Consider the following 13,309-nt stretch of genomic DNA (forward strand, 5'->3'; position numbering starts at 1 on the left):
GCCTTCAGTGCTGCGGACTATTCACGTTGTTGATCATCAGAGTACTTCCTGTTCTGACGAAATTGCCCGGTAAGAGTGCTGCACGCATTTTCTTTTCCTTCGACAAGAAAACTGGATTTTTAAACAGCTCAAACTAAACACCGCGGAATAACTTTTACTAGGTTGTAGGTGAGTTTAATTCACTAAGTGTGCGACTTTTTTGTATTTTCGTTTATTTGCCGTGAAAGCATTCTAGGTAAGGCGTGTAAGCCCAACTGCAACTTGGTTTTCATTTCTTTTGTCGACTGTAATCCAGTCTGTTTGCTAGCATTAGGCTAATATTCTGCGGTATAGACGCATTTAAGTGTCAGCACTATAAGGCCGGTGGACGTTTTTCTGGAAAATAATTAAAACATTTAAGTTTAAAAACTGCCTATATTTAAACTGCTATAAATAACTTGTTGGTCTATAATATGTGAAACATATATCAAATGTATCACTCATGAATGATATCAAGTCATCTTGAGCGACAAACAACATTCCTCTAACAAGGTAGAAGCCGCAATCAGTTTTTGGCAATGACTTTTATAAATCCTGTATTTTCGCAGTTAAAAAAAATTCTTGTTGACTTTAAAAATGCCTCTTTTAAGAGTAATCTGGCCAAGAGGACAGCTGAGATTGCAACAAATACAACAATAGTTCTGTAAACATATTTTAAGTGGACAAAAGGGACTTGATTGATTATAATGTAAGTACAATAACACAGTTATAATGATACTTGAGAAACGGGTATTTTTTTAAATTTTATATATAACTCCTTTGTAATACCTGTTCACCAAAGTCTTTTTAGCAACATACCTAACTATATTACACATAAAAAATACACGGAAACATTGGAAATCAGTTTTTGGCAGGCAATCAGTTTTTGGCACAACACCAGTGTTTCAGATTGACTGGTGATGGTCAAACAGATGTGTGGCAAACTTGCTTTTCAGGAGCCGCTACCGATAAACCAGCAAAAGCATCAAACTCTGGGAATGGGACATTTAATGTCATGCAGGCCGCTAATCTGAGCATGTCTAATGATTTAAATACTACTGCTTCAGTTTCCTACTCTCAGAATAAGACACCTGATCTTCCTCCATTTATTGTAAGCTGCACCAAAGCTGGGACAGGAACTTCAGGTCCGGCAGCTTTTGGCACCACTGAAACATCCCACATCAAAATTGCTCATCTGTAAGGCAATGTGCTCCATTTGCATCCTCTGCATAAATGCAGTGGCAGCACTGTATTAGGGGAAGACCTCAAGAACAACACTTTTGATTCTAAACCACCTTCCAAGAAGAGTGGCACAATAACTTTGTTGGAAACGGTCCAGAGTGAAAGTAGCCAAATTGCTTCAAAGCCTAATAGCACAATAACTGACAGAAATGAGCTCATGTGACGGTCACCAAAGTGTTTCCAAGCCAAATGGAACAATAACTTTATCAGAGGTGAACCCAAATGACAGTCACCACAATACCTCCAGGCCCAATGGCACCATAACTTTGTCAGAAACAAGCTCGTGCAACATCCGCCCGAGGTCTTCAGACAAGCCCTCCACACCTGAAGTCAGTAATCTAACCACCAGCCCTAAAGACAACAATTCTGAAGTCGTCCCGATCTATCAAAGCATAATGTGACACAGATGCCAAGGACCATAGTGGCAAGGAGGTTGAAACCCATGATGACGCTTCTGGCAGTGGCAGCTGTGAGACTAAAGATCTTTCAGGTCTGCCTGTGGTGGGCGGGCTCTCCAATTCTTTAAACCGTCAAAGCTTTGGTACAGTGAACCTCAAAGCCAAGTGTTTCAATTTGGATGACACCCTGGATTTAAAGGCAGACTGTTTGATTACTTCAACACCAATGACTAAATGTACAATGTTCAACTTGAACACTAAGAAAGTTGAGGGCTTACACCTAGCAGTACAGAAGAAGCTGAGGATGCAGAACACATTGAGCGATCCACAGCTAAGGAAAAGCCTTATCTGCAGTAACTTCATTCAGCAACCTGACTTTAGATAAATTACTCTGACAACATAGTTTTTCTTTCAGATTGAATGCACCTGCTGTGGAGAGTGGTACCGCACAGTGTGTGTTGACTTTTCTTGTGCAGAGAGCGATTACAGATGTAATCTGGTTGTAGGCTATGGCAGTTGGCCACAGGTGGCAGCAGTGAGCTGTTCTCCATTTGAGACTGCTCCAGCTACTATGTGATACGTCAGTGGATCCAGCTACAAAATAGAGGTCATATGTAATTTGGGGAAATTAACTTATGAATATTCTTAACTTAGAAAGTTGACGTTTTAAAATGAACTCACCTAAAAACTCCAAAACACATGACACACCAACTGGCACACAAGAGTTACTCACTTTCACAAGGTCTACTTAATCACACTGACTCTATTGCTTACTAATTATTGTCTAACTGCTGTACATTTACTGTATGTCCTATCTCCTCACAAATGTTTGTTAAATTAACCAAACAGTTCTCGCTAGCTGTGCTAATCAGTTATCCCATCATTTCAAATGTTTTTCAGAGAAAACACTGAGACTATGATAAGAGGATGTGATGTTGCAACACCAGTCAAGGATTAATGTGTAATGTTTGCTGGAGACATATTTCTTTGTTATGGAAAAAAATATTAAAATCATTATGAACAATAGGAGTGCTAATTTAATTTTGGTACCATTTTATTTAGTTTAAAGGTTTATTTGCGAGATCCACAAGAACAAAAAACAGTGAAAGTTACAATTATATTGTGCATAAAATTATAATTCAAACATGGTAATAGAGCCAGGTGCAGATGTGTCAGAAGTTGATCTGACTGTAGGCTATGGCACTTGGCCACAGGTGATGCTAGTTGGCTCGACTCCATTTGAGTGCACACAAAGCAAACTGCATGCTTTATTTGTGGGGCGAAAATGCTGAAATTGGAATAATAAAATGTACGAGGGGAACAACAATGAAGACATGATTCCCCAGATCATTGATTCTTGTCCTGTAAACAACATCTGCGTGGTGACGTTTATTTGCCGTTTTCGCAGTCGCCTCGTGAGAATATCGCCTCGTGCATGAGAATATCACCAGGTAAACTCAAGACAGTTAATGTTTTATTGTTGAAGAGTAAGAAGACTTTGTGTTTAAGGTAACCTCACAAATGTCAAGGACGAAATATTCAGTGTGTATTTGCTGGTTTGTTGGTAGTGGCTCCTGAAAAACAAGTTTGGCACACATCTGTTTGACAGTGAATATCTTTGTCAGCTGAATATGTGCTGGTATACCACACGTAGAATCTGGAGCTGCATCTCTGTAATACCACTCATTACTTTGTATTTCTCTACAGATTGACAGCATCCTTCAGCAATGTCTCGATTCTTTGCCAGGTCTGACAGTGAGTCAGAGGAGTCCTCATCTGACGATGAGATCACTGATAAAGCACCCGGAGCCACTTTCAAGCAGTAAGTGAAACTTGGAATAAATCTCATCACAAACTCATCACATACATTGTTCTTCCTGTAAAGATCTGACTTGTGCACTTGGTTTTCACAGGTCGCTGCTTCTTAGCGACGATGAGGAGGACACAAAAAGAGTGGTGCGCAGCGCCAAAGATAAAAGGTTGGTGTGGTATTTTTAAAAGGTCACAACTTTAAAGTCTATACAAAATTTTGCCCCTTTTTTCTTTCTTTTGACTAAATTTATTCTTGAATCTTAGGTTTGAAGAGTTGACGAACCTCATAAAGACTATCCGCAACGCTATGAAGATTCGAGACATGTCCAAGTGTCTGGAGGAGTTTGAGCAGCTTTGTCGAGCCTTCCTTAAAAGCAAGAATATAGTGGATAAAGAGGGTATTCCTCCCTTCTATATCCGCCTTCTGGCTGACTTGGAGGACTACTTGAACCAGGTTAGTAGCTTGGACAAAAAATTAAACTGCAATTTAATGATTTAATTGTCATTGTGTTTGTCCTAATCAAATACTTAACATTATTTTTACAGCTTTGGGAGGATAAAGAGGGGAAGAAGAAGATGAACAAGAACAATGCAAAAGCTCTCAGCACCCTGCGTCAGAAGATCCGCAAGTACAACAGAGACTTTGAGTCAGAAATAGCAGCATACAAGGAGGTAAAGTCAAAGACTAAATCTTCATGTTTATTTTCTATGCATTGTATGAATCTCTGGGGGGGGGTGTAAACTTAGGTCTCATCAGATCTGTTCTGTGGTCAAAAGACTGTCAATGTGCTGAGCAGCTTCCTTCTGGTGTTATTTAATCTGGTGTATTAGAATTTATACGAATTTCAGCCTTAAAAAAAGCAGTTATCAGAATGTCTTGTCTCTCTCTCCCTGCTAGAATCCACAGGAGTCTGCAGATGAGGAGGAGGAGGAGAAGGAGCCAGAGGACTCTGGTGAGCTGGTTGTTTATACAGGTTATGTGTAAAGGATTCAACCCGGAAAGCATAGGATTCAATAGGGGCATAGGTGAAATGTGTCTATGTGTAGTGCACGTGTCAAGTCTCATCATGAGTGATCAATCATTCTTGTACATCAACCTGTAGGCTGCCAGTGAAAATGGGCTTATTAAAAAGGACTGTTGAAGGTCCAGCTCCATGATATATTATACATTATACATATATTATACAGAATCTGAAGTTTAACTGCAAAAACTAAGCTGATTTTAAAAGTTTGTTCGGTTGAAACTTTTGACTGTTTTTAATCTACTCAGAAGAAACTCCAGCAGCAGATTAATCAGTTATAACTAATGAAGTTTAGAATGTTTTACGTAAATTATGAAGTTTACTTTGTACATTATTACTTAAAAACTCAGTTTAAGAGTTTTTTTGCCCCCTTTCATTACTTCATTCTGTGCTTCAGTCAGTCACATTTTCACGTGCTGTACAAAGATTAGCTGCAAATGATGAGATGATCAATGTGTGTTGGTGCTGAGGGGAAAGGAGCCAGCATCGTCTGATTTGTCTCTTTGGTCCACAAGGCTCGTCCTCTGACAGTGAAGGAGAGGTGTCATCAAAGTCCTTCTTGAAGAAAAAGCCTGAGGCGCCTTCAGAAGCCACCGACCGTTCTCAGACTGCCAAGGAATCTGAGGTAAGAGGTCATTTAACTAAACTACAGCAAAAGATCTGGTGGGAAAGACAAAATACTTGCACAGTTTATTTGAGAGGATGCCTGAGCTAAGATTTTGAGTTTTTCCCTTCTCTCAAAAGGATAAGTCCTCTTCTTCTGATGAAGATGATGATGATGATGATGATGATGGAGACTGGAGCCCAAGCGACTCAGACAGCAGGAGTGAAACCTCTGATAAGGAAGAAGAAAATGCCTTAAAGAGGAAGCGTCTTGTGACCTTCCTCAAAGTTAAAAGGTCTAAATACTTTGAATATCTGTTCAGACACTTTTTTAGATTTTAAGTCAAATTTTACCGCAGAGAGAGTCATGTAGAGTGAATGTGTTGTTACCAAACACTGCGTCTGTCCTCAGGTCCCAGGACACTGAAAAGCCTGGAGTCAGGAAGGAGGAGAGGAAGAAGAAGCCCAAACAGAAAGAACAAATTGAGGAGGAGGCTGAGGAGGAAGGAGGCTGGGAGAAGGTTAACAGAGGAGTACCTCTGGTTAAGGTAAAGAACAGATGGTAACATAAAACTGTTTGGACTTGATGCCGGCCGGACAGAAGAATAGATGCACTGGTGCTGCTTCTTATTTTAGTTTAGCTTGTTTGTGTTTCAGTGCCGACGTGTTCATTTATAGTAATGACAGTGATAAAATCAACATGCAATTGTCTGGTTAATTTAACAAAATCAATGACTGTAAAAAGAAAAACTTGCCTCTAAGAGTTTATTCAACACGTTGTTTGTATTTTTAATTTTAAGTTTGTTTGTTTTTTCCCCCATTGCGACCATTCAGGAGAAACCCAAAATGTTTGCTAAAGGCACCGAGATCAACACAGCGGTGGTGGTGAAGAAGCTGAATGAGATCCTGCAAGCAAGAGGCAAAAAGGGAACAGACAGGTACGACTGCATTTATCACTAAAGCTTAAAAATATATATTTAAAAAAAGTTACGTATTCACACGACTGTTGATATCCAGTCAATGTAAAACCAGGCGTGTCATGTGGAAGTATGTCCAGTATATGAATTTCAGAGAAATTCTTCTCCTGAACAAATCCTGACTCCTTTTTTTCTTTTTTCTCCTCCCTCACTGACAGGGCGGCTCAAATTGAGCTATTTCATGCTCTGGCAGCCATCGCTGCAGAGAATAACTTGGGCCAAGGTATCCTGGTCAAGATCAAGTTCAACATTATTGCCTCCTTGTACGACTACAACCCCAACCTGGCAGCCTTCATGAAAGTGAGTGACACTGCTTTTAATTCTTACAGTATCAACAAAACCAAAAGGGTTCCTGTGATTTACTGTAGTGTTTCATGTTACATGAAATATCTTAAAATTGCAAGTCATCACAAAAATTATTTGTGCTGTTTAACATTTTGGATTGAAAAGAATGAGTTCCTGAGTTATGGTTCTTCTGGCTTGTCTCCTTTTTTAGCCTGACATGTGGAAAAAGTGTCTGGATTGTATAGATGAGCTGCTGGACATTCTCTTTGAGCACAACAACATCTTCATTGGAGAGAACATCGCAGAGGACAGCGAGAATCTGGCCGTCTCCGATCAGGTGATCCCACTCATCCACCCCAAGCAATCTGTGGACTTAAAGAAAGAAAGCAGTTTAGACTAATAAAACACTCACATAGCTGTTGAACTGTCTGCATTTGTATCAACTGTCTTGTGAACTATGGGCTGGTATTCATTTCTTTGTGTGTATTTGTTAGCCTTTCAGGGTGCGCGGATGCATCTTAACCCTGGTAGAAAGGATGGATGAAGAATTTACAAAGATCATGCAGAACACTGATCCCCACTCTCAGGGTGAGTGGTGCCAAAACCTGAGTGACGATTATTAACTGCTGTGAGGGTGAATGTGTTAGGACTGTAAATGTGGATTAACGGGTTGCAATCTAAAATGTGGGATTTACATCACCCTTGAAATTTGTATTGCTGTATTTGCTGCTCACATGGATGTATTTTGCTTATTCTTTCCTCTCTTTTTTTTAAAATCTTCCTTCAGAATACGTTGACAATCTCAAAGATGAGGGCAGGGTTTGTGGCATCGTTGACCGGCTGCTCACCTACATGGAGAACAAAGGCTCCACAGAAGAAATTTGCCGTGTCTACCTGCGCAGAATCATGCACACCTACTACAAGTTTGACTACAAAGCTCACAGACGCAGCCTGGGCCTGCAGGGAGAGACCAAGGTGAGAGACGGCACTGTGCAGAATCAGAACTTTCTTTTCTTGACAAACATCTGCATCATGATGCTATTTTTATGATGTTTAATGAAATGTTATGCATAAGGTGTAAAATGGTGTGCTGAAGTGTTTTTCTGTTGTGTAGTCCGAGCAGGACCAGGAGGAGAACAAGGAGGAGAACAAGGAGGAGAGCGAGGGAGAGGACAGCGCTGTGATCATGGACCGCCTCTGCAAGTTCATCTACGCCAAGGATCGCACCGACCGTATCCGTACCTGTGCTATCCTCTGCCACATATATCACCATGCTCTGCACTCACGCTGGTACCAGGCACGTGACCTGATGCTGATGAGTCACCTGCAGGACAACATCCAACACGCTGACCCACCTGTACAGGTAGGCACTCGTAATCATTATTTCTTCATATCATCGTCATCATCATAGTTTATTTATATAGCACTTTAAAAACACACAAGGCTGACCAAAGTGTTGAACAATAGAAATATAAGAGATACAATAAGAATAATAAATACGATAAAATAATAAACATAGCAAAAACAATAAGTATAAGTAAATACAAGTCAGTTAACCACTGAGTCAAAAGCCAGCGAATAAAAATGCATTTTTAATCTGGATTTAAAAACCAGCACTGATGTTGATTATTAATATAATAATAATAATATAATATAATAATAATCTTCGAGGAAGATTATTCCAACGCTTTGGAGCCACGATAGAGACGCTCGGTCTCCTCTCAGTTTCAGCCGTGATTTGGGGACTTGGAGTAACGGCTGCTCAGCTGACCGGAGCGAACGAGTGGGGACATAGGGCTTCAGCAAATGAGACATATGCAGGTGCCAGACCATTTAAGGATTTAAAAACCAATAAAAGAAATTTAAAATGAATCCTAAATTCAATTGGAAGCCAGTGAAGGGAACCCCAAACCAGAGTAATGTGCTCAAATTTCCTTCTACCAGATAAAACCATGCCGCAGCATTCTGTACTAGCTGCAGGCGTGTCAGAGTGCCCAGTCCAACCCCTATTATTAGGTTATAAACGCATGGATAACAGTCTCCAAGTCACGCCTTGAAAGAAAAGGTTTAACCTTCGACAGACGCCTGAGTTGATAGAATGATGATTTCACCACCCCATTCCCGTGGCCATCAAAAGTAAGTGCAGAGTCGATTTTTAACCCACGATTGGTAATCGAGCTCTTCAGGTGAGGGGTCAGAGCAGCAAGGTCAACATCAGGGATATCAGAGGAACGATTCGGGCCAAACAGAATTGCTTCCGTTTTACGTTCATTAAAATTTAAAAAAGTTTAGAGCCATCCATGACTTAAAATCGCTAAGGCAATCAAGCAGGAGTCTAATTGTGGAGCTATCAGAACGACTGAAAGAAAAATAAAGCTGGCAATCATCAGCATATAGATGAAATGAGACTTTGTGTTTACGAAAGATTGCACCCAGTGCCAGGAGATACAACGAAAATGGTAATGGCCCAAGAATAGATCCCTGTGGTACACCCCATGGCAGAGGGGCCACAGAGGACGATGATGAACCCAACTTAACACAGAAGCTCCTGTTTGAGAAATATGATTTTATCCACAGGAGTGCCAAGACAGAAATGCCCACACAATGCTGTAATCGAGAGATCAGCAGGTCGTGATCCACTGTGTCGAATGCAGCAGTCATATCTAGAAGTATAAGCACTACGTGTTTACCGCAGTCCGTCGCTACCAGAATATCGTTCATAACCTTTATGAGAGCTGTCTCTGTGTTATGAAACGGCTTAAAGCCGGACTGAAAAACTTCAAACATTTGAGAGTTATTTAGATAATATGAACGTGTTCTGACTCTAACTATTAGTTGTATATACAGATCGCCTGTTTTAACCGTTTTCCCCTCCTCCTACCAGATCCTGTACAACAGAACAATGGTCCAACTTGGCATTTGTGCATTTAGGCAGGGCATGATTAAAGATGCCCACAATGCACTGCTGGACATTCAGTCCTCTGGCCGTGCCAAGGAGCTGCTGGGTCAAGGTCTGCTCATGAGGAACATGCAGGAGAGGAATGCAGAGCAGGAGAAGATTGAAAAGCGAAGACAAGTAAGTGCTGTCTGACCAGAGCAGTTAACTCTAACTAACATGTTGGTTTCTCTGTCAGTGTTGACCTGCTTGTAACCTGGATTTACTCTGTGAGTGAGTGAATTTTTGGGCCCCTCTCTCACAGCTGCAGGACAGATTTCCAGAAGATTTCATACAATTGTTCATGTGCACTTGGTGACTAGTTACTTTTTTGTTTTTTCCCTAAATGGGCCTTGACCTCACATTAATGTGCCAACTATTCCATGGTGTCTCCAGCTGCCTGTGTCCACAATAGTGTGAAATCAAGGCTGTAATGAAACGACAAATGTTTGGGTCTTTATTTTTAAAACACTGATGTGTCAGACATCCATTAGATGATACACACATGCATCGTGACGTTTATCCTCCCTAATAGGTGCCGTTCCACATGCACATCAACCTGGAGCTGCTGGAGTGTGTGTACCTGGTGTCAGCCATGCTGCTGGAAATACCCTACATGGCCGCCCATGAGTTTGATGCCCGCCGCCGGATGATCAGCAAGCAGTTCCACCACCAGCTCAGGGTCGGGGAGAGACAGCCCCTGCTAGGTACGAAACGCATCACGAGAGCTCGTTGTAGCAGGAAGTTTCATCCACAGAGGATAACCACAGCTTTATTTGTCCTCCAGGACCCCCAGAGAGCATGAGGGAGCACGTGGTGGCAGCCAGCAAAGCCATGAAGATGGGAGACTGGCGTACCTGCCACTCTTTCATCATCAATGAGAAGATGAACAGTAAGGTTTGGGACCTGTTCCCTGAGATCCAGAAAGTACGCGAGATGCTCGTCAGGTTAGCATACACTGCCCCTGTTCATCACTTGGTTCATTCACCAGTGTGATAATCCCACTTAGACGTCCTTATGTTTTGTTTTTTTAATAGGAAAATCCAAGAAGAGTCACTGAGGACCTATCTGTTCACCTACAGCAGTGTATACGACTCCATCAGGTGAGCACAGATGTATTAGTTTCATCAGTCTTTACTAAACCACAGATTTCTGTAGACCACTGCAGCTTCCCCACAGACCAAAGATGATCGGTCACTGTTCTGCCAAACCTTAATTTTACTACGCTTGTCTGTCCTTCAGCATGGCTACGCTGTCTGAGATGTTTGAATTGGAGATGCCCACAGTCCACAGCATAATCAGCAAGATGATCATCAACGAGGAGCTGATGGTAGGACTCGACGTTTCTGTTCTGTGGACTGAAAATATAGACACAGCAGTCTCATGGGGGCTTTTATATTTGAGAGTGTTTATATTTGTGATTACTTTTTATATGCCTTTAATTTGGATCCCCCCATTTTTCTCTTCCCAACAGGCGTCACTCGACCAGCCCACACAGACGGTGATGATGCACCGCACTGAGCCAACGTCTCTGCAGAACATGGCTCTGAAGCTGGCAGAGAAACTGGGCAACTTGGTGGAGAACAACGAGCGCGTATCTGACCTGAAACAGGGCATCTATGGCGGTTACTTCAACAGGGGTAAGTTCATCATGTTCTCACAGTACTTAGGGATCGTTAAATCTGGAACTTATTTCTAACCTTTCTGAACCATTTATTTTCCAACTTTTGCTATTAGATGATAATTAGCTTTCATTTGTCATACAGATCAGAAAGGTGGCTACCAACAGAAGCAATCCTACCAGAGAGGTATGTTAAATTTCACTGAGGTCGTTTCCTGTTTTATGTCAATGAGGTAGATTTGGGTTGGGTTCTCTTTTCAGCAGTAGATGCTATTTTAAATTCATCCATCAGTATTACACCTTTGTGGTTTGTTTTTTTCTTCTTTTCTTGTAGTTTAGTGAATTTGTGTGAACACTAATGAGATGATTGTTGTCTTTGTACAACCGCAGATGGGAAATCTTACCAGCAGAAGCAGTCGGGTTACCAGAGAGGCGGTTACAGGAATCAAAATCAAGGAAATTACTGAGCTTGAAGTTTGTGGATTTCAGTTTTTACAGCAGAGCTGGTCTTCATTCCAAGACAACATCAGTACCTCATTTTGTGAGTTTGGCTCTTGGCCGTGCTCCCTCAATGAAACTGTTTTGCTGCTGTTTCTATGTCAGTTAGCATTGCTTTGTGTCAGCAACGGCAGAATGTGATATTACATTTCTGTCAATTTCTTGGAATAAATCTGGAGTTTTATTATTTTAACAGATTAATAAATAAATATTAAACAGTGTTGTGTTTTGTTTGATTTTTGTTTGGGGTTTTTTTTGCAGTGATAATATAAATTCAGTACATGTATGGAAAACTAAAAGCATATCATTAAAATCAGTCTCAGTCCACCTGCTTTAAGATGCTTATCAGTGGATTGAGGGTGAATTAAAAAGTGGTACATCTTTTGTTGCCTACATATAAGTCATTGCATTTTGTACAATGCTTTGGACAAGTACAATACTTCAATTCACAAGAAAAGACATGCAGTCTGTCTGCTAACTAAAGCTACAGAGGCTCTATAAAGAGGACTGTGTGTGTGTGTGTGTGTGTGTGAAATTATATTTATTATATAAAAACCGGAAAAAAGCATTTCGATTATGCTTTAAACAAAAATCTTGCAAAAGCAGCTTAGTCTGTAGAGAAGTTTGGATCTGTTGCTTAAGTCTAGTTTTATAAATCCTCACCTGTAGGTTACAGAAAATTCTGAGCATCATGTTTTCCTTTTTTGTGAAATTTGATAAGCATTTCACACAAAGTATATGAAAGCAATCTTTTGATTTTCTGTACATCAAATACCACCTCGATTACATTGCTGTCTCAGCGTGTCACAGCTCGTCTCACTGACTCCTCGTTGTGAGTGGCCACTATGAACCTGTACCGCTCAGGTTCCTGCAACATGACGTCCAGCATCACATCAAGGCATCCGTTATAACTGTTCAAGCAGACGTGAAATGTATCAAGAGTCGAATCAAGATCAAAAATGATTGGCGATTGTTATACTCCGGAGGTTTTCGTTCTGTCTTACCAGCCTGTCATTGGTGTCCTCCCAGCTCTGATGGATGGGGTCCTGGTGACCCTCTTTCATCGCTAGTTTTCTCTCTTTGTCCATGTAGGCTCCTCTCACCAGCTTGACACCCAAACAGAAACCCTCATTCTTGGATAGAGACAGCGCATCTAAGAGGAGAGACCTGGAGTCCTGATAACCACAGAATTTAACCACAGACACAAAGAATTATAATTAAAACCATTAACTGCCAGTGAAAGTAACAAAGTGTCTGATATTTGATGATAAAATGAGAAGAGAAATAGAGATAGTTGCCTTCAGGTAACATTGATATGTGTTCCAGATCCAGAGACCATCTTTGTTAAAAAGAATCACTTTTTATTTAAAAATAAAAAATTGCATCTACACTCATTAAATTTGCTTCATGTAGTCAAAGTTGGCTTATTGTGCTTCTCTCCGTTTTCTCCATAAATATTCAATTACAGTTGTGCCTGTTTTTAAAATAATGTAATCCCTAACTATGTTTTCTATACTTCTATACAAACTGACATCACTTTGGTATGGTCTCCCTTTTATAATCACCTCAGGCACAGTCAGAGCTACAGTTTTGACCCTGACTGAGGAGATTGAGTTTACAAACGCCAAAAAAAATATTTTTTGCATTATAAAAATAGTTGTTTTTCTTTTTCAATCACCCATCTTAGCAGTAGGATATACATGAAAAGAGAAACAAATTAAGTTTGAGTGAAAATGTAAATTTTTTGCACTCTGGTCAACTGACTCAGTGACTCAAATGACTCATTCAAACTCTATTCAGTAAGAAGAATCGAATTTACCATCACTAACCGAGACAGCGGTGACGTAAATCTGAAGGCTAGACTATCCAATTTCACAGCCTCGCACTTCCGGCCTTCT

General features: G+C 40.7%; 1 protein-coding gene, 1 long non-coding RNA gene and 1 pseudogene across 3 annotated transcripts; 2 read left to right on the forward strand and 1 right to left on the reverse strand.

The window, feature by feature from the left end:
- Positions 1 to 32: 32 nt before the first annotated feature.
- LOC146568418 (eukaryotic translation initiation factor 3 subunit C-like) lies at positions 33 to 11,631 on the forward strand. Of its 2 annotated transcripts, none has more exons than XM_085284459.1 (23): positions 33 to 168; positions 3,366 to 3,480; positions 3,572 to 3,637; positions 3,735 to 3,924; positions 4,017 to 4,142; positions 4,369 to 4,423; positions 5,008 to 5,117; positions 5,237 to 5,391; positions 5,508 to 5,643; positions 5,930 to 6,033; positions 6,231 to 6,372; positions 6,569 to 6,694; positions 6,852 to 6,945; positions 7,145 to 7,332; positions 7,472 to 7,720; positions 9,242 to 9,433; positions 9,828 to 9,999; positions 10,080 to 10,239; positions 10,330 to 10,395; positions 10,535 to 10,622; positions 10,767 to 10,932; positions 11,059 to 11,100; positions 11,304 to 11,631. In XM_085284459.1, exons 2-23 carry the CDS (start codon positions 3,386 to 3,388, stop codon positions 11,378 to 11,380), a joined length of 2,799 nt encoding a protein of 932 aa, XP_085140585.1. In that variant the 5' UTR covers positions 33 to 168; positions 3,366 to 3,385; the 3' UTR covers positions 11,381 to 11,631. The 2 variants fall into 2 exon arrangements, with proteins under 2 accessions (XP_085140585.1, XP_085140586.1); XM_085284460.1 differs by having other exon boundaries at positions 48 to 69.
- On the forward strand, positions 1,410 to 2,067 carry LOC146568419 (uncharacterized; annotated as a pseudogene).
- A 313-nt stretch (positions 11,632 to 11,944) lies between the features above and the next one.
- Positions 11,945 to 12,760, reverse strand: LOC146568420 (uncharacterized). The gene is made up of 3 exons (XR_014893622.1): positions 12,710 to 12,760; positions 12,416 to 12,586; positions 11,945 to 12,322 (listed from the first exon to the last, which is right to left on the reverse strand). It is a non-coding gene; the product is annotated as an uncharacterized LOC146568420 (long non-coding RNA).
- Between the last annotated feature and the right edge of the window lie 549 nt (positions 12,761 to 13,309).

Source organism: Mchenga conophoros, linkage group LG8, assembly GCF_057382185.1.
Source record: "Mchenga conophoros isolate Kocher_MC1m ecotype Shallow Benthic linkage group LG8, M_conophoros_male_GT1.1, whole genome shotgun sequence".
NCBI lineage: Eukaryota > Metazoa > Chordata > Actinopteri > Cichliformes > Cichlidae > Mchenga > Mchenga conophoros.

Bases quoted from the DNA above. Each gene is read 5' to 3' on its own strand.
- LOC146568418 (XM_085284459.1), top strand. From the start codon at position 3,386: ATGTCTCGATTCTTTGCCAGGTCTGACAGTGAGTCAGAGGAGTCCTCA. The intron at 4,143-4,368 runs GTAAAGTCAAAG...TCTCCCTGCTAG, and splicing joins AAATAGCAGCATACAAGGAG to AATCCACAGGAGTCTGCAGA. The intron at 7,721-9,241 runs GTAGGCACTCGT...TCCTCCTACCAG, and splicing joins ACGCTGACCCACCTGTACAG to ATCCTGTACAACAGAACAAT.